Genomic DNA, 23734 nt, shown 5'->3' on the forward strand with positions numbered 1-23734 from the left:
TCCCAACACTTGGCACGGTGGTGCCCAGCACACAGAGCCCAAACACCCTCCCAGATGCCACACTGGCAAACACGCAAGGAAGGGCCATGACACCCCCCTGTGCTACACACTTCAGCCTCAGGTCCTCATAAGCTGGGAGCACAAAACTGAGCCTTTACAAGGGAGAAACTGAGGCACTAGGGAGTCAAGGCACTAGGGAGTCGAGTCACAGCCCACAGCTACAGGATTGCAAAGTGGCAATGCCCAGAAGCACATTAGTAGTCTGGGTCCAAGAAACAGCCATCTACCGCTAACTGCAGCTGCCCACCGCTAAATCCCCCACCCCACAGGCAGCACACCCTACACGCTAAGGGAGTGCTCCACAAAGTGGGATCCTGCTACCAGTAGCATCAGCGCCACAGAGAACATATTAAAAACACTTATGCACGGCCGGGAGCGGTGGCTCACGCCTGTAATCCCAGCACTTTAGGAGGCTGAGGTGGGCAGATCACTTGAGGTCAGGAGTTCAAGACTATCCTGGCCAACATGGCGAAACCCCATCTCTACTAAAATCACAAAAATTAGCCGGGCGTGGTAGTGCATGCCTGTAGTCCCAGGTACTTGGAAGGCTGAGGCAGGAGAATGGCTTGAACCCGGGAGGCAGAGGTTGCAGTGAGCCGAGATCACACCACTGCATTCCAGCCTGGGCGACAGAGCAAGACTCCATCTCAAAACAAAACAAAAACGCTTATGCTCAGGCCTCCCTCCAGAACCACTATGAGAAAGTGCCGGGCCAGGGCCTGTGCTTCAGCAAGCCCCCCAGGTGATTCTGATGCCAGCTCCAGTGTGAGAATCACTATTCCAAGGCAGAGAGTATTCGAATATGGCTCTTGAATCACCTGCGGCAGAAGAAAAAACTCCAGGTGAAGTCAGGAAGGGGGAGCCTTCTGGAGAGATGGCATGGAGCCCATTGCATTGTCAACATAAATCAAAAAATGTTGTAAGTTATAAGCACATTACTTAAAGATGTAGAGAGAATTAAACATCAGAAGCTATTTGCCCCGGGGCAGTGTGACTGAAGGGGACAGAAAGGGACGGGTAGGAAAGAGATGTGCTTGTCACCGTAAACTGAGCCATACTATCTGAACCTTACAAGTGCTTCTACGCCTTTAATTAAAATAACTGCTTTGTTTTCGAAGTTGTGAAGAAAGTATAGCAATGCTCCCTGTGACTCAGCTATGAATAGCATTTATTCATGACGACATGAATTCTGGACACAAAACTTGTGACACAGTGGCAGCTAAGACAGGGGCACTGAGGCGGGTGTGCAGTGCGTGGAGAGCGCAGTGAGTGGAGAGTGAGGAGAGGATGTGGGAGCCATGTCCTCACCTCCCATGAGATTTGCAACTAGCTCAATTGCATGAGCTCTTTACCTAGAACCAGGGAAAACCCCAAAGAGTGCATGGAGGGGGGGGTCCTTCCTCTAGAGGCAAACTGGGAGTGGGGAGGGCAGGAGGTGGGAGCTGTTTTCTGCTTTAGGCCGTAGGCAATCTGGCTTCTCTACAAGCATCTCTGCACTACTTTTTCTAAGTACGAGTTAAGCACTGCTAAATGGACAGGGTTTAATTACTTAAAAGGCAGGGCTCTTTCACATCTTGCAGATTCCTGGGCTCTGCGCAAACCTTCCCGTGCTGCATCTCAGTAAGGCCCAGGAAACCGCGCTTCACAGGCACAGACTGGTTCTGACAAGAGATTGTGTCTGCACCGCGCATGGGCCAAGATGAGCCGCTCCACTTGCCGCAGCCGCAGCCGAAGCCAAAGCCGAAACCGAAGCCAAAGCCGAAGCCGAAGCCGAAGCCGAAACCGAAGCGGAAGCCGAAGCCGAAACCGAAGCGGAAGCCGAAGCCTCACCCTCACAAGAGCGATGAGGCTAACAGCTTTCTCCACCTCACAGCACCATCTTTAAAGGGATTCAACGAATTCCCAGCAAGAGAAGAGCATGGTGAGGAGCACAAGAGTTCTCATTCAATTAAAAAAATAAGAAACAATGAGGGCCAGGGCCACTCTGATGGTGGCAGCAGTTACCCTTGGGGGAGGGCAGTTTCCCCAGACGCCTGGCCCTGGGCTAAATGTGTTCCGTGGATTACCACATTTAATCCATGGCCAACACTATCACTGTCCTGTCACTGAAGGACTCAGCTGAGGTCCCGAGGGCATGGGCTGGGGGGCGGTCCTCCACTCCAGATCCCCTAGGCCCCAGGCTCTACCTCTATGCCTCCTGCCCCACCTGCAGCACCACTACTCCAGGAAGCCCAGGTTTCCCTCCACGGGAGATAATGTTTCTAGAGCAAAATCTGGAAATGCTTTTTTTTTTTTTTAAAGATAAAATTCCTGAGTTCACACTGATACTTCCCATAGAAATTCTGGACTAAGGTTTTCATTTAGCCTTTTCTTTGTGACATCTGCACCTCCCTTCTGCCCCACGGAGAATCCTGGTTCTCAAGGGCATAGGGGATGACAGAACTGGAATATCCCACAGACCCAGAGGATGACGGAAGTGGAATACCCCACAGACCCAGGGGATGACAGAGCTGGAATATCCTATAGACACATGGGATGGCGGAACTGAGATGCCCCATAGACACAGGGGGTGGCGGAAGTGGAATATCCATAGACACAAGGGGTGGCGGAAGTGGGATCCCCACAGACACAGGGGATGACGCAACTGGGATACCCCATAGACACAGGAGGTGGCGGAAGTGGGATCCCCATAGACACAGGAGGTGGCGGAAGTGGGCTACCCCATAGACACAGGGTATGGTGGAAGTGGGCTACCCTATAGACACGGGATAGCGGAAGTGGAATATTCCATAGACACAAGGGATGGCGGAAGTGGGATATTCCATAGACACAGGGGATGACAGAAGTGGGATATCCCATAGACATAGGGGATGGCGGAAGTGGGATATCCCATAGACACGGGATGGCGTAAGTGGGATATCCCATAGACACGGGATGGCGGAAGTGGGATATTCCATAGACACAGGGGATGGCAAAAGTGGAATATTCCATAGACACGAGATGGCGGAAGTGGGATATTCCAGACACGGGATGACAGAAGTGGGATATTCCATAGACACAGGGGATGGCGGAAGTGGGATATCCCATAGACACGGGATGGCGGAAGTGGGACATTCCATAGACACGGGATGACGGAAGTGGGATATGCCATAGACACAGGGGATGGTGGAAGTGGGATATCCCAGACACAGGGGTTGGCGGAAGTAGGATATTCCATAGACACAGGGGATGGCGGAAGTGGAATATTCCATAGACGCAGGAGATGGCAGAACTGGGATACCCTATATGATAACCCTCTTGCTGGGTGCACACGCCATCTCAGGGTAACAATGCTACTGCTACCACTGCCAGGCACGACTCCTGGACTGTGCTGCACGCACCGTCCTCCTTGCCCTCAGTGTTTTCTCGGCTGCATCCCCTCTGTTAGGTGCAGGTCTTGGCAGACTGAGACATGTTCCGGCCCAGGAGACTGATCTGCGCACACCCTCCTCCCATCCCTCTCCCTGGTCAGTTGTCTGAGGCTCATTCGCTTTTAGGTTCCTCGGGAAGGGCACAGAGGAACGGGATTCACGGGGCTCTTGCTGTCTGTGCCCTTCCCATCTGAAGGTCTCTTTTCCGTGAGTCATAATGCCATTTTCTCCTGGCATAAAGTGCTAAGTCCGAGTATAGTCATGTTGACTTTCCAAGTCATCCACGCTTTCTGCCACGAAGGATCAGTGACTTCCTTCAGCGTCCAGCGATTCTAACGCAACCATCTGTGATTTGCTCTTTCAATGCGCAGCTTTCATGTGTTAAGGGGTGTTCCTTGAATGAGTTTTTACTATCCGCTCTATTCTTTTGCTTTGGATCTCTTCTTCAGGGACTCTGCCTATCCCTATGTTGGATTTTCTTTTCCTAACTTGTTTCCTTTACTGTTTTAATCTTTTTTCATTTTATTTATTTATTTAGAGACGGAGTCTCACTTTGTCACCGAGGCTGGAGTGCAGTGACATGATCTCGGCTCACTGCAACCTTCGCCTCTCAGGTTCAAGTGATTCTCATGCCTCAGCCTCCCGAGTAGCAGGGATGACAGGCATGAGCCATCATGCCCGGCTTTTTTTTTTTTTTTTCTTTTTCTTTTTGCATTTTCAGTAGAGGCAAGGTTTCTTCATGTTGGCCAGGCTGGTATTGAACCTCTGCCCTCAAGTGATCCACCCGCCTTGGCCTCCCAAAGTGCTGGGATTACAGGCATGAGCCACCATACCTGGCTAATTTTGTGTGTGTGTGCTCTTAGTAGAGACAGGGTTTCTCCATGTTGGCCAGGCTGGTCTCAAACTCCTGGCCTCAAGTGATCCACCCGCCTTGGCCTCCCAAAGTGCTGGGATTACAAGCGTGAGCCACCACGCCCAGCCTTTTTTTTTTTTTTTTTTTTTTTTCTCATTTTAAAATGATCCTCCTTCTTGCCTTCAATTTTTTTAAAGAACGATGTTTTTATTCTTGAGTTCCTTCTACATTAGTCTTCATTCTGAAAGGTTTTTGTTCTTATTTGCAAATCTTTGCCGAGGCTGCCCCCTCGTTTCTGAGTTTGTGATTATGCTGTTCTTTCACATGCTGCACTGTCTCAGCTCGTTCACAATCAGCGGCCCCCAACCTTTTTGGCACCAGGGACTGGTTTTGTGGAAGACAGTTTTTCCACGGACAGGGTGGGGAGGTAGCGGGGGATGGTTCAGGGATGAAACTGTTCCACTTCAGATCACCAGGCATTAGATTCTCATAAGGGACTAGGCTCGGTGGCTCACACCTGTAATCCCAGCACTTTGGGAGGCCGAGGCAGGCGGATGACCTGAGGTCAGGAGTTCGAGACCAACCTGGCCAATGTGGTGAAACCCCATCTTAACTTAAAAAAATACAAAAATTAGCTGAGTGTGGTGGTGTGTGCCTGTAATCCCAACTACTCAGGAGGTTGAGGCAGGAGAATCACTTGAACCCGAGAGGTGGAGATTGCAGTGAGCCAGGATCGCGTCATCGCACTCCAGCCTCAGTGATAGAGCGAGACTCCATCTCAAAAAATAAGATTCTCATAAGGAGCACACAACCTAGACCCCTCATATGTGCAGTTCCCGCTCCTGTGAGAATCTCATGCCACCGCTGACCTGGCAGGAGGCGGAGCTCAGGCGGTAGTGCTCGCTCATGCGCCACTCACCTTCCCAAGTGTGGCCCAGTTCCTAACAGGCCATGGAGCAGTACCAGTACCAAGGACTGGGGACCCTGTACTAAATGATCTTGATCTTGTTGGGATGCACTTCCGGCCTGCCTATCTGTAGAAATGCCATCCTGTCCCTTATCTTTTTTATTATAATCACTTTTGGGAAGGCTGAACTCGGTATTTTTCTGTTGCTCATTTTATGTGTAAGTTTCCTTGAATTTCTAGGAGGCGGCTTGGTTCAGGGTAGCTGTTCTAACTTCTCAGAGGTTCTCACACAGCAGGTAAAAACGCGGCAACCAGCCTGCACAGATGCACATGCTCCAGCCGCTGTCCCCACTGTCATCAGGACCTTCTCCTGCCTTCCTCTGTTGCCAAAGACAGGGGCCCTGCTCGATTCTAATTCCTCACACGAGGTTCTGCCGTGCACAGCACTTTACCTGGTTGCTTCGAGAGCTGCAGGGCCTGTGCTGCCCCAGCCCCTTTTGGGCCTTCCCACCAGCCTCTCTCCCCACTACCCTGGTTTGGACAAAACAGCTCCTATTTCAGCTGCTGGTCCTAAAGTGACCCCGACTCCCCTGCCCAGCTTTGCAGTGAAGACCTGCAGGCTGTCTGTGGCTCTCCTCTGCTTCCCTCCTCCCAGTCAGATGCTAACACCACACAGGCCTCGGTGGTTTATCCTCATCCAGCTGTATTTTGCAACTCATGGGGATAACTTAGGACCTAGTAACTTTGCAACTGTGGTCCAGAGGACTTGAGTTTTGCTATCTGGTTGCCATGTTTTTATGCAGGGATACAGGAGATTCAAGGGCCACGCTGTGGCTGCTCTGCCATCACCCAACACTCAGAACTGTCATCTGGCCAGGCACAGTGACTCACACTTGCAGTCCCAACTACTTAGGAGGCCAAAGAAGGAGGTTAACTTGAGCCCAGGAAATTGAGACTAGCCTGGGCAACATAGTGAGACCCCGTCTCTAAAACAAAAAAACTAGCTGGGTGTGGTGGCGTGTGCCTGGAGTCCCAGCTACTCAAGAGGCTGAGGTGGAAGGACAGCTTGAGCCCAGGGGGTCAAGGCTGCAGTGAGCAGAGATGGCACCACTGCACTCCAGCCTGGGCAACAGAGCGAGACCTTGTCTCCAAAAAATAAAAAGAGATAGGCCGGGCGGCTCATGCCTGTAATCACAACACTTTGGGAGGCTGAGGCGGGTGGATCACGAGGTCAGCAGTTTGAGACCAGCCTGACCAACATGGTGAAACCCCGTTTCTACTAAAACTACAAAAATTAGCCGGGAATGGTGGCGGGTGCCTGTAATCCCAGCTACTCAGGAGGCTGAGGCAGGAGAATCGCTTGAACCCAGGAGGCAGAGGTTGCAGTGAGCCGAGATCGTGCCATTGCACTCCAGCCTGGGCAACAGAGTGAGACTCCGTCTCAAAAAATAAATAATAAATAAAAATAAAATAAAATAAAAAGAGATGAAGGTGTGCTGAAACATGGAGCCCATGCTCACCCGAGGGCAGCCAGAACCCCAGCTCCAAGACACCGGCTGAAGCTTTCCTGTTGGCACCGCTCCCTCCTCAGAAGCAGAATGTCTTTATTTTGTTATCTGAACAGCTCTGAGGCTGCCTGAGCTGTCGCTGCCCGTCCCACACCCCTCACCCACTCAACATCGGGAACTCCATCTGGGGCCATCAGGAGAAAAGGCCCCAGGAGGCAGGTTAGGAAGCGCCACTCAGCCTAGAGCCATGGGTCTCAGCCTCCTGAGATTTTCAGGAGCCCCGGCCTCAGCCTGCAGGAGGCTGCATGCCACCCACCAGCCCCCAGCTCCACGGCCCAGACAGGTGTCTCGGCCCCTTTTTCCCCAGCACCCAGAACTCATGGGGTTTTGTGCAAATCCAACAAGATAACCCCCTAAGGGGGCTGCGATGACTGCAGGCACACAGGATGCGATTATGAAGCGCTGGCCATTATTCCTAACAGTATTAGCTCAGAGGATCTGAACACCTCCCAGAAATATTCAAATATAGAAAAAAATCACAAAATTTCTAAGGTTTCAAAAACGCCCCAGGTCAATCTATCCAACCAGAAAGAACACTGGCTTTGTGGCTCTTTCTAATCTCACATGCAGTTCTTCACTGCACTGCACGTGGGAAACGCCGTGCAGTGAACTTCACGCCCACCACAGGCCACGCCTCGCGTCTCCACTGCAGGCCTCAGCCCGGCAGGCAGTAGGGTGGACTGCGTGGACGGCGGCCAGCATGTAAATGAAACGGAATGGAGGCAGGAGGAGGAAACACCCGCACGTGCTGCTAGCACAGGAAGAACTGTTCTGTGGAACTTTTATTTTGGTCTCCTATAAATCCGTACGTTTCTTTTCATCTGGCTGTGTTCCTGCGTGCAGACACAGGGCGAGGGATCAACTACCCCCGGCCCTGACGGCAAAGGCACTGCAGAGCCAGTTTACTAAAATGAAGAAAGCCGAGACCCCGGGGACAAAGCCACCTGGCCCAGGGGACACACAGCACCCTGCTGTGCCATGTCTCTCAGGGGCCTTCTGGTCATCAGCAGGGGCAACCCTACTGGAGTGACCTCCAGTAAGAGATGGGGTGGGGAGGTTCAAACCTTTGGAATTTCAGGAGGCTTGGGGGAGAAGAGGCATGGAGACTTTTGTTCAGACAACCTCATGCTGAAGCCCGGCCTGCTAAGCCCAGCAAGGGCACCCCCAGTCAGCACCCGAGGCCCCACCCCCTGACCCAGGTCTCCAGGGACACTGAGGCAAAGCCATGGTCCCGGGTGAAGGAGCCCGGGGCCCATACAGCTCCATGGAAGGAACATGTGCCCTGGGTTCTGGGCACGCTGCTCTCACCACAACAGCCACAGAAAGCTTTCCAACCACCCAAGCCTCCCTGGGGACACCTCTGAACAGGAGACACGGCCGGGAGCTACCCACAGTCCAACTCCTTTCCTCTTCACAAGAAGGTCCCAAGTGTGGGCTGCCTGGGATTCCTCTGGGTCGTGGGGACCCCCACCTGCCCTGGCCAGTGAAGCCTGCCTGGCAGCTTCAGAACCCATTCTCCTCTCACACTCCTCAGAAGGAGAGGCTCAAGGACAGGCAACCCCATGCTGCAGGGTGATGCCGCCCGGGTGATACGGCCGCCCGGGTGATGGAGCCCGGGTGATACGGCCGCCAGGTGATGGAGCCCGGGTGATACGGCCGCAGGGTGATGCCTCCAGGGTGATACGGCCGCCGGGTGATATGGCCGCCCGGGTGATAAGGCCACCGGGTGATGTTGCCCGGGTGATAAGGCCACAGGGTGATAAGGCCACAGGGTGATACGGCCACCCGGGTGATACAGCCGCAGGGTGATGCCGCCCGGGTGATACAGCTGCAAGGTGATGCCGCCCGGGTGATACAGCCGCAGGGTGATGCCACCCAGGTGATAGGGCTGCAGGGTGATGCCACCCAGGTGATACGGCTGCAGGGTGATGCCGCCCGGGTGATACGGCCGCAGGGTGATGCCGCCCGGGTGATACGGCCGCAGGGTGATGCCACCCAGGTGATACGGCAGCAGGATGATGGAGCCTAGGTGATAAGGCAGCGCCAGAGAGAAGTGGCACAACAGGACACTGCCAGAGCTTCCTGGGGACCCACCACCTGGGGCTGAGGCACTGCCTCGGTGTGGCCAGGACGTCACAGCTAGGGGCCCAGGGCCCTGAGCCCAGAGATAAGTGGCTCTCAGGAGAGAGGCCGCCCTGGATCTGTCCCGCCTGCAGGCCGGCTGCCCGAGAACATATCGAGTCCTTCTGGGCTAGGCCACTGCTGTCCGGGTTCCCTGTAAACAGCAGCTGAGAGCGTCCCCACTGCCCAGTGGCTTCCCAGGGCCCTCGAGCCACATTGCCACATTCTCTGCAGGGTAGCCCAAAGCCCCTTCCTCCATGAATGAAGCCTTGCCTGGCCCCCGAGACGGGACCCTCTGGTTGAACAGTCTGCACCCTGAGCGGCCTGGGCACCCCAGGGAGTGATCTCCAGGAAGCTGAAGGACACGCATGCAGGGGAGGGGACATGGGGACACTTCTGCTGAGACAGCATTTCATGGAGCAGAGAGCTAGGGGAAGGGGACAGAAAGGGAGAGTCATGCTGGGTGCGGTGGCTCACGCCTGTAATCCCAACACTGGGAGGCCGAGGTGGGCAGATCACCTGAGGTCAGGAGTTCGAGACCATCCTGGCCAACGTGGTGAAACCCAGTCTCTACCAAAAATACAAAAATTAGCCAGGCGTGGTGGTGGGCACCTGTAATCCCAGCTATTTGGGAAGGCTGAGGCAGGAGAATCACTTGAACCCGGGAGGTGGAGGTTGCAGTGAGCTGAGATCGCGCCACTGCACTCCAGCCTGGGAGACAGAGTGAGGCTCCGTCTCAAAAAAAAAAAAGAGAGAGAAAGGACGAGTCACACAACACCCTCTGGGGAAGAAAACTGCAGCAGGGCCAGGCCACGCAGGCTGGGGGCCATGTCAGGGGCCCAAGACCAGCTGGGAGGCAGAGGGGGAGACAGTGTGTAGGGCTGGGAGGCTGGACAGGCGGCGGGTTCTCGCTCTCGTCAAGCCACGACACCTTCACGGGGTTCTGAGCACGGCGCCGGGATCTCGCCTCCTCCCCAAGAGGCTCAGGAGGGGACAAGGACAGGGACAGAGGTCGCGGGAAGGCCATCGCGCCGTGACTGTGTGTAAGGCCACAGGGCTGGGGCTGTGGTGGGAAGAAGCGACCATACTCGGGATGTATTCCCAGAGCGGGTGCCAGGACACACGGAAGTCAGGAGCTGAGGAAGGGTCCGAGGTGAGGGCCCGCTGGCCCACGGCATCTACCCCAAGGCCTCTCTGTGCTGAGTGCCTGCAGCCTGGCTCAGGTGGCACCCTCCCTCTTTGGCACTCCAACCAGCATCTCCTGCCTCCAACACAGGACATGGACACCCTGCCCCATGCCCCAGCACTGCAGGGTTGGGGTCAGCAAGGGCTCAGGCTGGGTGCCTCCTGCTGCTGGTTCTCTCTGCCTCCTTCTCAACCTTCCCTAGGCCACTCCTCACATGCGGGATGGTGAAAGTTGCCTCCTCCCTGTCCGAGGACCCCACAAGGTAGGCTGAGGGTCTGGATGCTAATTCCGCAGAAGAGGCTGGGGCCGGGTGGGCTGCGAGCCCTGCTGGTTCCCTTTTCTCTGCCTGGCGGGCATGCTCCCCTGCCCCTCCAGGGTACGCTCCTCTCCAGATGCCTGCCCCATGGGCCCCCATATCCCTCAGCAATAGGCTAGAGGAGAAGGGACCACACACACCATGGCCAGGCCAACCCCCGCCACCCCACCCCCGCCTACGATGTCTGTCACTGTCACATAGGAGGGACGCACGTAGGCGGGACCCCACACGCCATGGCCAGGCCAACCCCCACCACTCCACCCCTGCCTATGATGTCTGTCACTGTCACATCATAGGAGGGACGCACGTAGCGGGACCTGACACGGGAGTTACGCGAACGCCGGACGCCAGAGCAGCTTGGGAGCGTGTGCAGCCCATCCTTGACAGCCGAGTAAGGGCGTCACGCGGGGGTGATGCTCCAGAGGCGGCGCCAAGCGCAGGCCCTCCCTGGAGCCAGCTGCCTGGTGGGGGACAGTACTCCCACAGACGCAGGGCCAGGGGTGGGCAGGGCAGCAGGCTGGACAAGGGGACCTAAGACCTACCTTCTAGAAAGAGAGTGACTTTATGAGTGACTTGTAAAATTAAAGATGAACTCAATCAAAGACAAGCATTTTGGAGACAACAAGGTATTTTAACAAGGACTGGGTGCTAGATTAGATGATGTTCCTTAAAAATGACATGTTGGAGACAATTGGAGACCACAGGGTATTTTAACAAGGACTGGGTCCTAGATTAGATGATGTTCCTAAAAAATGACATTTTGTTAGATGAGATCAGCTTCCTGTAGGGCTTTTTTTTTTTGTAAGGAGTCCTTACATGTTGGAGAATTTACAGACAAAATGACGTGATGGATATTTTCTCTAAAACACTGTGGAAAAAGAACCACAGTGGGCAGAAAGGGAGCAGCAGTGCCGCGAATCGCTGGCGCAGGAAGAGGGATTCATCACACTGCATCCACACACTTGAGATTTCCACAGAATTAATTTTCAAAAAGGTTCAAAGGCCAAGGACGTATGCGAGGGAGAAGGCAGGGGCAGGCCTCGAGGGCTGTGGCGTGGCGGGACGGCAACCACCCACTGCGGCGTGGGACGGCGCCCACCCACTGAGACACGGGGCAGCCTGGGGCCGGGGTGTGCGCCCCCTGGGCATGCGGTCCTGGCAACGCACTCAAAACCCCCATCACAGTTTCTACCCCGGGACCAAGGCTGCCACATACCCACCCACACGGAGCTTCTGTTCATACTCCATCCACAGATCTCAGAAATCACTCAAAAAGGGGCTGAGGTGCTTTACAAAATCAATCCCAAACTTCACCCCGGTCTTTGTATGGGACGACTCAGCTATGCCAGCCTGAGCTGGCAAGCTCTGCCGGCCTTTCTGCATCAAGTCTCACTGGTGTGCCCACGCATTTCCGTGTGGACTGTGGCTGCGTGGTATTTGTGAGGCCCGCAGCCTGCAAGATGGACAGTATTTCCTCTCTGGCTCTCTGTAGAAAAGGTCTGCTGAGCCCGGGCCAGCGTGGGGCCAGCGTGGGCCTGGGACCTGGGGCCTGACATGCAGACGCAGCAAGGAGAGAAGCCGCCACACCTTATTCCTCAGGTCTGAGGCAGGGACGCGGCCTCCATGGAGGGGAGGGAGGCCATGAGGTGTCAGGGGCCACGGTGGGGTCACCACAGGGCCTTAGCAAGCAAACCTGGGCCCCACATAGCCCACAAATGAGTTTTGCTCAACCCCAGTAATGCTTTATTAAACAAACAAAACACGTTGCCAATGTCCAAAAAGTGAAGGATTTCACATAAAAACCCAAACTGACAGCTTTCCCTGAAAAGTCGGCGTCAGCCTGCGGGTTCCCTGCGCTCCTGAGCTTTCCCTGAAAAGTCGACGTCAGCCTGCGGGTTCCCTGCGCTCCTGAGCTTTCCCTGAAAAGTCGGCGTCAGCCTGCGGGTTCCCTGCCCTCCTGAGCTTTCCCTGGTCTAAGGAGTTTCCTGCCAGGGAGGGCCACAGGGCCGCCTGGAATCACAGCAGAGGGTCCAGGATGTGGAGGCGGGGCTGTGGGGAGAGGAAGGGGGCACCCTCAACAGACGGGGGTGCTGCCCAGGCTGGAGGGGCAAGGACAGAGGAAGTCAGGCAGAGAAGATGGCCGCCAGGAGTCCCCAAGATCGTCCAGCAGAAAGGAAACTTGGAGCCACAACACCAGCCCTCCCTCTACAGCCAGGAGTGCAAGGCCCAGGGCGGGAGGGGAGGCCAGGGTCGGGCGGTCCCAGGGCCCTAGGAGGGAAAACAGGGAAGGGGGGTTTCCTCCCCCGCAGAGGCAAAGGAAGCCAGGGTCAGGTGGGAGGCAGCCGGGTCGGCTGGGAAGGACTCTGGCTGCTCACCTGGGTTCTCATGACTGGCCATCTGCTGGTCCTCAGAATCCAGCGGCCCCGGAGACCAGGCTTCTTCCCGCAGCTCCATGTCTGGGTCCCTGTTAGAAGGGAATGAGACAGAAGGACAGAGTTTACGGGGTGCCAGGCTGCACCGACGGCCCTGCAGGGAGACAGCCTGCAGACCCCGGCGTGGCAGGCACAGCGCCTGGCAGACAAGGCACACAGCACCTACCCCAGGACACCGAGAACTGACCTGGAGCTAGCCTGGCCGCTCCCCACTGCAGGGGCCAGCCAAGGCCTCACACAGCTGCAGGAAGGACTCAAGGACCCACAGGGGCTACAACCACCGCCAGTTCCTATCCCAGCCCCACCACTCCCCAGCTGGACCTGGGGCGAGCAACCCCACCTCGCGCCTCAGCTTCCTCACTGGCAAGATGGAGAACATGTTACTGTCAAGTGTGCACAAGACAGTGTACGTGTGGTGCTCATGCCAAACAGGGACAGGAGTTCCCACACCCCTGCCAGATACTGACCCATCACAGCAGAAACAGGGCAGCAGGCGCCTAAGGGTCTCTGCACACGACACTCCCAACCCGTGCCACGCACCGTGAGGGTCCCTACGCACGACACTGCCGACCCGTGCCACGCACCGGGAGGGTCCCTACGCACACCGCAGACCCGTGCCACGCACCGGGAGGGTCCCTACGCACACCGCAGACCCGTACCACGCACCAGGAGGGTCCCTACGCACACCGCCGACCTGTGCCACGCACCGGGAGGGTCCCTACGCACACCGCAGACCCGTACCACGCACCGGGAGGGTCCCTACGCACACCGCCGACCTGTGCCACGCACCGGGAGGGTCCCTACGCACACCGCCGACCTGTGCCACGCACCGGGAGGGTCCCTACGCACACCGCCGACCCGTGCCACACATCAACGGGAGGGTCTCTACGCACACCGCCGACCCATGCCACGCAACAGGACGGTCTCTACGCACACCACCAACCCCTGCCATGCACCGTGAGGGTCTCTACACACACCACCAAACCGTGCCACGCACCAGGAGGGTCTCTACGCACGACACCACCAACCCGTGCCACGTACCGTGAGGGTCTCTACACATGACACCACCAACCCGTGCCATGCACCAAGAGGGTCTCTACACACACCACCGACCCGTAACTGTGAAAGTACACACACCAACACCAACCTGTGCCATGCACTGTGAGGGTTCTCTACGCACACCACCAAGCCATGCCACGCACACACACAGCTAAAGTGGACAGCAGAGCCTTTGCCACGCACCCGAGTTGTTGAAGGATTCATACCCTGATCTTTTAAAACAGGCTCCCTGGCTGGATGCGGTGGCTCCCACGTGTAATCCCAGCACTTTGAGAGGCCAAAGCAGGTGGATCAGTGGAGGTCTGGAGTTCGAGACCAGCCTGGCCAAAATGGCGAAACCCCATCTCTACCAAAACACAAAAATTAGCCAGGCCTGGTGGCGGAGGCCTGGTGGCGGGGGCCTGTAATCCCAGCTACTCAGGAGGCTAAGGCAGGAGAATTGCTTAAACCCGGGGGCAGAAGTTGCAGTCAGGAGAGATCACACTCCAGCCTGGGCGACAGAGCAAGACTCTGTCTCAAAAATTAAGTTTAAAATAAAATAAAATAAATAATAAAAAAACAAAATGAAACAGGCTCTGAGGCAGCCCTCCCAGCCCTTCCCCCACCCTCCTGCAGGAACGGCGGGAACCGGAACCCTCGCACAGATCAGGGAAGGGCAGGGCCGCCAGGTGGAGCTGTGGCACACGTGCCCTCCCAGCTTTCCACATGCTGGGGTTTCATAAACCAGGAGCGCCTCAGCGAAACTCCACGGGGCGGACACAGGGCTGCCAACTTCGACAGCCAAATAAGGGCAATTTAAAAGAACGTCCTGCCGGCCTGAGTGCAGCGGTGTTTACAACTAACTGCCAGTTACGGATCTCTTTGTTCCTTCTCCACGCCAACTGCTTCACTTGACTAGCCTTAAAACAAAAAAACCTCCTACCTCCCACAGTAGAGATTTGGGGCTTGGCTCCCCGAATCCCCCGGCACCTGCAGGAGGCAAGGGCTGTAACCACCCAGCTTCTCAGGGGAAGCCCCCAGCAGAAGCCACGAGAAACCTGCCCAAGGAGGCACAGCCTCCCACTGCCGGACCAGGGCTCACACCCCAGGGCCCACACTTCTTTATTATAACAGCTTCATTAAGATGTGATCCCCTCACCACAACACTCCCCCACGTAAAGTATACGATGCAGTGATATTTAGTATACTCAGTTTTGCAACCGTCACCACAATCAACTTTACAACCCCAAAAAGCCCGCCCGCCCGCCCACGGCAGTCACCGCGCATTCCCCCGGCCGCGCCCACGGCAGTCACCGCGCATTCTCCCCTCCGCGCCGACGGCAGTCACCGCGCATTCCCCCCTCCGCGCCCACGGCAGTCACCGCGCATTCCCCCCTCCGCGCCCACGGCAGTCACCGCGCATTCCCCCCTCCGCGCCCACGGCAGTCACCGCGCATTCCCCCGCCGCGCCCTGCAGCCTCTGAACTCCTTTCCGTCCCTCTGGACTTGTTGCCGTGTGCTCTGCACAGGAGAGGGGCAGCATCTGTTCCTGCGTGTTTGACTCTTCCACACAGCATGGTGCTGCGGCGTGCCGACGTGTCGCTCCTCTCTCGGGCTGAACCCCATTCCACTGTACGGCGGCCACAGTGATCCATGCACCCACCCATCGCTGGCGGACAACTGTGGGCTGCTTCCACGGCGGGCATTATGAATACTCCAGCTTCAACGCCGGCGTCCATCCATTTATTTCTGTGGACGTTCGCGTTCATCTCTCTGGGAAGGAGAGGCCCGCGCAGGCCCCAGCCCCCCCGCGAGTCTTCAATTCTGTGTCTTATCAGAGCTGTGTACTGAGGTGGAGGCGGGCACAACGCTCGACCAACCATTAGCAAGCCCATGCTCCAGCCAGACGGCCGCAGTCCCTGGTGTGACCTCACTCCCAGGTAGGCAGGACTCCTGGTGAGACACAGCGGCCACCCCCGCCCACCCCCCCACCCCGTCCCCCAACAACCTCAACACCGGAAGAGAAAACCCAGGCCAGGCCCCCCTGGGCTGAATGCACTGGGCTCTGAGGAAACCTCCTCTGGCATCCAGCACCTCATTCCAGGCCGGGGTCTGCAGACCAGCACATGGGAACGTCGGCAACCAGCACCTCATTCCAGGCCGAGGTCTGCAGACCAGCACATGGAAACGGCGGCATCCATCACCTCATTCCAGGCTGGGGTCTACAGACCAGCACGGGGATACGTCGGAATCTAGCACCTCATTCCAGGCTGGGGCCTGCAGACCAGCACATGGGAACGTAGGCATGCAGCACTTCATTCCAGGCCAGGGTCTGCAGACCAGCAGGTAGGAATGGTGGCATCCAGCACCTCATTCCAGGCTGAGGTCTGCAGACCACCAGCAAGTGAGAACAGCAGCATCCAGCACCTCATTGCAGGCTGGGGCCTGCAGACCAGCACGTGGGAACAGTGGGGCTTCCACCTGAGCACCACACACCTCCTTGGCGCAACCCGTCTGAACCAATTTTCCCGAGTCCCTCCAGTGACAAGAAGCTCACCACTATCCAGGCACAGAAGGGAGCCAGCCCCACTGCAGGGTGCTGTCAACCTGCCCTCCGGAAGGGCATGAGAGTCTGAGAACTCAGGACGTGCCTGTTTAAATAAATTCACGTGCACAGATACGCCGTGTGGGTCACTGGGCAGTCCCTGGCCACACCACCCCACGGTTCCAGGCACTGCTCTAAACGGCTGACAAACTCTGAGTGGATTGGGGTCCATGATAGCCCTCTGGGTAGGTCTGACTGCTGTCCCCATTATGCAGATGAGAAAACAGAGGCCCAAGGTCTCTCCGTGGGGAAGGAGAGAAGGGAAAGGCTGGAGGGGTACAGAGACACAGTTCACACACAGACCACCAGGCTCCAAGTCTATGCCCAGTACCACCCACCGCTACGCTCGCCTTGGACACTGTGTTCAAATCCCACGTGGGAACATGAAGGCCGCGCTCTCCAGGGTCCTCATTTACTGAGCACCTGCGAGGACCAGCAGACACGGGGTCACCAGAAGACATGAGGGTCACCAGGAGGGATGAGGGTCACTGGGAGAAACGAGGGTCACTGGGAGACACGGGGTCACCGGGAAACACGGGGTCACTGCGAGACACAGGGTCACTGGGAGACAATGGGGTCACTGGGAGAAACGAGTCACCAGGAGACATGGGGTCACCAGGAGAAATGACGGTCACCGGGAGGGCCGAGGTCCTGCCCCCAAGGCTCACAGACAGCAGGAAGGAAGCACACAGGGAGGGGGACCTGGGGGCAGAAAGGGGAGGGGGTCTAGAGGGAGAAAGGGACGGGCAGCTCTGTTGGGGAGGCTGGGGTGGGCCCTCAGAAAGAAGGCACCACAGGAGCATGCCCTGGATGGGCAGTGTGGAGGGGAGGGGGCAGGCAGCAGCTCAAAGGCCGGGCATGCTGGGGGCTGCGGGAGAGGCTGCTCGAAGGCCGCGCATGCTGGGGGCTGCAGGAGAGGCTGCAGGTGTGTGGGGCAGTTCCTGCCAGGAGGACTGCAAGCCACCTGAAGCGCAGGGGTCCCTTAGTGGGCACTGTTCTGACGCTTGTCTTATGGATGTGGAACGTGAGGCCAGCAGGGCCAGACCCTCAGGTCCCCTGCAACACTTGAAGGGCAGCACTGGCGGCAGCAGCCAGGAGCAGTGTCTGTGCCAGGCACAGAGCCACGGGGACTCCCAGGAGACTCTCTCAGCTCCAGAAGCGGGAGGCACTGAAAGCAGCTCTGACAGGAGCCACCACTCCCCGCTCTCTCCACCCAGCCCCTGCCCAGTGCTCCCTCCACCCCGCCCCTGCCCAGCACTCCCAGCTCCCACCACCCAGCCCCTGCCCAGCACTCCCAGCTCCCACCACCCAGCCCCTGCCCAGCACTCCCAGCTCCCACCACCTAGCCCCTGCCCAGAGCTCCCCAGCTCCCTCCACCCCACCCCTGCCCAGAGCTCCCCGGCTCCCTCCACCCCACCCCTGCCCAGAACTCCCCGGCTCCCTCCACCCCGCCCCTGCCCAGCACTCCCAGCTCCCACCACCCAGCCCCTGCCCAGCACTCCCAGCTCCCACCACCCAGCCCCTGCCCAGCACTCCCAGCTCCCACCACCCAGCCCCTGCCCAGCACTCCCAGCTCCCTCCACCCAGCCCCTGCCCAGAGCTCCCCGGCTCCCACCACCCCACCCCTGCCCAGAGCTCCCCGACTCCCACCACCCAGCCCCTGCCCAGCACTCCCTGGCTCCCTCCACCCTGCCCCTGCCCAGAGCTCTCCTCCAGTCCTCCCAGCTGCCTCCTCTGGACTCCAGGTGAGAGCCACCTCCTCAGGGTCCCCACTTGCTCCACCCGCCTGCCTTTCTCTTCCTAATGCCTGCTACTCTGCCACTCTCCGTGTCTCTGCTTAGCTGGCCTGTCCTCCTGGCATCCTGTCATGTCAGCACCCGCTATGACACCCATCTGGTCCCTAGCACCCAGGGCAGCGCCAGGCACAGCTGGGTGAGCACACAAACAGGTAGGTCCGGGCAAAGCACAGGCTTGAGACCAGACACGGCAAATCCCAACACTCAGCCCCTCGCTGGACCCATCTCAGGAAGAGGTGAGACCCACGCCAAAGGACAGGCAGACCTCCCCTCGGACAGACCCCCATGGGCTCTGGGTCCCTCGGATGGAAGAGTTCAGGCTAAACTGCCGTGAACATGCTTGAAGCCCAACCAGGCTCGCTCCACCTCTCCAGAGGCTACCGACAGGAAAGCCCAAATCTCAGGAAATGCTTCTTGCAGAGAGAGCCTCCATCACAGTGAGGTTCTGAATGGGGAAACCGGGAGGAACCTATTAGACCCATGCCAGGGAGGTAGGCGGAGTCACCCCTCCTCCACGGGGGCAAGGGAGCCGGCCAGGGAATGACGGCTGGCACCCCTCCCATGCCAAACATCAAGAGTGAGAGTGATCTCAACGTTTTTCTTATGTTCATTTTCCTAATGTTTTAATAACAAGTAATTACGTCTGTATTAAGGGAAAAGACCTAAAGGGGTGTTTTGGACAGCGGCTGGGGCTACGTATCGGAACTGATAGTTGGCTGGGTGCTGGGGGGCCAGCAGTGAAGGCGACGGCACAGAACAGGCCACCCCAGTGCAGCCCCAAAGGCACGGGGGCAGCAGCAGATGCGAGAAGGGTGCTCTGGCCTCCCCTTTTCTTCCTGAAAGCAGATGAAACCCCACGTGAAACACGCCCTCCTCGTAGAGGAAGAGGACGTGCTCATCACCAGCACCGGGAGCTGAGGCTGAGAGACAGCTGCACACACCAACCCTTTACCTCCCTCAGCCTCCCCAAGGATTTTAGTTACTTTTTCACAGTTGCTATTCTTTGGCATAGAAGCCCTCAGGCCTAACTGCTTCGGGAGGTCTTCACTTTCTGAAGTCTCCCACGTACCTGTAAAAATAACATTCGTGACCATGCACAGTGGCTCACGCCTGTAATCCCAGCACTTTGGGAGGCCGAGGCAGGCGGATCACGAGGTCAGGAGATTGAGACCATCCTGGCTAACACAGTGAAACCCCATCTCTACTAAAAATACAAAAAATTAGCCAGGTGTGGTGGCGGGCACCTGTAGTCCCAGCTACTCAGGAGGCTGAGGCAGGAGAATGGCATGAACCCGGGAGGCGGAGCTTGCAGTGAGCCGAGATTAAGCCACTGCACTCCAGCCTGGGTGACAGAGCGAGACTCTGCCTCAAAAAAATAAAATAACATTCGTAAGCTTTTCTCCTGTTATTCTATGTCAACCTAATCCTCAGACTCTGCCAGAGACCCAAGGAGGAGAGCCACTGCACCCAGCCTAATGTTCAGGAATTACATACTGGTGATGATTATACAACTTTGTGAATATATTAAAAACCAGTAAATTGTACATTTTAAAAAAGCAAATGTTGGCCGGGCACAGTGGCTCACGCCTGTAATCCCAACACCTTGGGAGGCCAAGGCAGGAGGATCACAAGGTCAGAAGTTCAAGACCAGCCCGGCCAATATGGTGAAATCTTGTCTCTACTAATAATACAAAACTTAGCCAGGCATGGTAGCTCGTGCCTGTAGTCCCAGCTACTGGGGACGCTGAGGCAGGAGAATTGCTTGAACCGCGGAGGCAGAGGTTGCAGTGAGTTGAGATCACGCCACTGCACTCCAGCCTGGGCAACAGAGCGAGACTGTCTCAAAAAAAAAAGAAAAGAAAAAGAAAAACGAAATGTTGTAATACATTAATTGTACCTCTATTAGAAAGTAAACAAACTTTTAAAAATTGTACAGGTTTTCTAATTACAACACCCTAAACATTAAAAATGCGTAAGAATCAGCACTGTAGGAAAGGTTTAAAAAAAAAAAAAAAGCACAAGAAAAAAAGGGAAGAGAGCAGTTTTTGCAACCAGGGGCTGAGGAGGTGGCGAGGGCTGCTCCTCACCTCCTCTTCTTGGCTGAAACCTGTTTGCCAAGTGGTGATAATGTACTTCCAGTGAAACTCTATCACATAACTCAATAAAAGCAGGGACTTCCCAGATCAGAGCCTTTCCCTGGCCTCCACCTCGGGCCAGCTTCCTGCAGGGCGAAGGCCTTGACCAGGCTGTGGATGGGGGAGGCGGGAGAGTCTACCCTCCACATCCCTCCTCTCCACCGCACAGCAGCCTGCCCAGAGGCCAGCAGAGATCACCTCTCACTCAGCAGGGATCTGTGCGAGCCAGGAGGCCTGCGCTGCCCAGCTAGGCACAAGGCATGATTCCTGCGTGGTGACAGTTGGGTGGGGGCGGGAGTGAGGCAGCCTACAGAGGTGGAGGGGCTGACCCTGGGCGGGGAGCGCTGGGCCTCAAACTGCCCTCCAGATACTAATGCCTTTTACGTGTTTTAAATAGACAGCCATACACCTACATGAAAAGTAGCCTTGATTTCCCCTCTTGTTCCTAAAGCCTAAAATGTTTACTATCTGGCCCACTGCAGAGAAAGTTTGCTGACCCTGATGTAAATAAAGGAATGAGGGTGCCAGGGTTTGAGGTGCACACTTTCCAGGCCACAGCCAGGCCAACGAGGCACAGCAGAGGGGCTGAGCACCTGGAATGGTGCCAGGAGGGAGGGGCAGGCAGGGACCTGAGGCAAGGCCTGGGCAGCTGGGAGGGAGGCCCAGCCTGGGGCTCCATACTCAGCAGCTGCTGCCCTGGAATTCCTGGTCACTTCACCTTTGACCCGTATTTTGTAAGTGGGGTCCAAGGGCACAAGGGGTCGGTGCTGGGGGCTCCTAGCCTGGGCTTGGGGGTCTCTGCATCCACCCGTGGGTGAAATGCCAAATACAAAACACCCTGGCTGACCCAGAGACCTCCAGGAAAGGAAGACGCTTTTTTCCTGCCTTTTTGCATAAGGGTTCACAAATTCCATAGCCAGAGGGGCCAGGGGCAGCAGAGGAGGGGTAAGGGACGAGGGGCCAGAGCTCAGGGTCTGGTGGCTCTTCTAAGAGGGAGGCGGGAAGGAACTCTGCACCATGGCGACCTGGGACAGGGCCCACAGTGCTCTGCATCCCAACTTCCTCTCCAAGAAGAGAGAGGGGCCGACACCTACCAGGGAGATGCGAAACAAACAGCCTGGGTGACAGCACTGTGCCCCTGTGAGCAACGGGCAGCCGCGGTACCAGTCCCTGGCGTCATCACCGGCTCTGCCACCCTCAGAAATGGCTGAGCCTCAGCTGCCTCCTCTGCAAAGCAGGGACGGGAAGGGCAGGTGCCTTGCTGAGCTGTGTGGGGACTGAGTGGAGGCTTCTGAGGGCTCATCAGGGTTAAGACGGGTGTTCACTCAATGCTCCCCAATTCTCTTCCTCTCCTGTCCCTCCAGGCATGCTCTCAGCCCCTGCTGAGGCCTGTGTCCTAATCCATCAGGCCCTAACCCCAGGACTTCATGGCAGGGGCATGGGACCCTCACCCACAGAGGTGAACGATGGGAGAGGCAGGGGCACCAGGAGCTGCGGGGGCCTGAGGCAGCTCCTGACCCAGCTCTCAGGGTCCAGGCCAGCTCCCTAGGAGAAGGCCCCCCACTTGCTCTCAAGAAAACCCTGGGCTATTCAAGGAATGTACCAGAAGGCTTGGAATTTCACATCTTCTGAAACGAGGGTCCCGGCCTCCCTGACAGCCTCCGTTTCTCAGTCGGGGTCTCAGGCTCTCCCAGCCTCTGCAGGTGCTCACTCACCTGGCTCTGACCTCCACTGCAGAGAGGAAGCACCTGGAGCACGGGCAGGGGTGCCTTCCCCTCGCCCCAGCCCGTGAGAGATCCAATTAGCACAAATGATTGTTATTATTGTTGTTATTAAGTCCCGCCCACCCCTCTGGAGGCCTGCCTGCCAATTATCCCCTTTCTTCTGCTGCCAGTCTCACCTCCTCCTCCCCCGCACTCTCGGAAGCAACTCCTCCTGGCCCTCCGCGGCCCTCCCTGCCCAGAAACTTCTCTGGCACCCACCTGCTTTCTTCCTCCCCCCAGTCTCTTATTCCTTCCCCTCTACTTGCAGCCTGGAGCAGCCACCTCCTTTCCTTCCCCCCCAGTCATCCTCTAACCACTGGGCTAACAAACACCCTCTCTGACTTTTCACCAAATCCTCTGGCTCCTTCTCGGCCTGACTCCACAGCCTCTTTGGAGCCACCGTGCACCCCAAGTGGCCCTGCCTTTGCGGGACGGGGGAGGAGCCCTGGGGTGCCCAGACCAGCCGTCCCCCCCACCCCACCCCCTCCAGCACGGAGGGCTCTGGCCCTCTCCTCCCTCCCACCCATCCACCCTCACTCTCTTCTCCCCATTCCCCTTCCCTTGGGGCTTTCGCTCCCTCCCAACACGATCCTGGCTCCCACCCTGCCTCTTGGAAGTGCCGTCCTCACACCACACACCAACTCATCTTCCTAAAGTCACTCAGTTCAAACAACCCAATTAGAACCTGGGCAAAGGATCCGAGAAGGCATTCCTCCAAAGAAAGACAAATATCTGATAGGCACATGCAAGAATGTCCTCATGAGCCATCTGGGAGAGGCAGACCAAACCCACAGGGAGACAGCACCTCACACTCACTGTGCCGGCCTCAGAAAACAAGTGCTGGTGAGGACCAGGAGAAGCGGGGAGACCCCCACTGCTGGTGCGAGGGCACCACAGGTACGGCCGCCATGGGAAACACCTGGCAGTTAGTTCCTCAAAAGGTTAAGCCCAGAACTCCCATAAGAACCCGCAATTCCACTCCTTAGTATAGACCCGAGAGAAAACAGGCGTCCGTCCACGCAAAAATCTGCACACAAATGTTCACAGAAGCATCAGGCATAACAGCCAAAATGTAGAGACGACCCAGATGTCCATATGGATGAACTAATTGTGGTCCATCCATGACCATAATGGAACACGACCATAACCAGGTGTGAAGTTCAGCTGTGACAGGGATGACCCTCGAACACGGCACGCCTGGTAAAACAAGCCCGATGCAGAACAGCACATGATTCTATTTATACGCCTGCCCACAAGAGGCACACCCCGGGAAAGAAAGCAGATCAGCGCTTCCCAGGGACCGGGACGCAGGGAGGGAGGGAGGGAGGGAGGGAGGGAGGGAGGGACCAGGACACAGGGAGGCAGGGAGGGACCAGGACACAGGGAGGCAGGGAGGGAGGGACTCCTGAAGACGCACGGCGTTTCTTTTGGGATGAAGAATAGGTTCTAAAATCGACTGTGGTGATGGCTGCGTAAATCAGTGAATACACTAAAAACCTTACTGAACTGTATACTTTATTATTTATTTATTTATTGAAACAGTC

At 56.8% G+C, this 23734-nt stretch overlaps 1 protein-coding gene across 1 annotated transcript in view; it reads right to left on the bottom strand.

The window, feature by feature from the left end:
• Positions 1–23734, bottom strand: part of ZNF787 (zinc finger protein 787) — a 34149-nt gene that overhangs the window by 2759 nt on the left and 7656 nt on the right. Inside the window, exon 2 of the mRNA XM_054463161.2 lies at positions 12797–12885. Coding sequence (XP_054319136.1) covers positions 12797–12875 — 79 coding nt within the window. The 5' untranslated portion in view covers positions 12876–12885. The remainder of the gene's footprint in view (positions 1–12796; positions 12886–23734) is intronic.

The sequence above is a fragment of the Pongo pygmaeus genome, chromosome 20, assembly GCF_028885625.2.
Source record: "Pongo pygmaeus isolate AG05252 chromosome 20, NHGRI_mPonPyg2-v2.0_pri, whole genome shotgun sequence".
Lineage (NCBI taxonomy): Eukaryota > Metazoa > Chordata > Mammalia > Primates > Hominidae > Pongo > Pongo pygmaeus.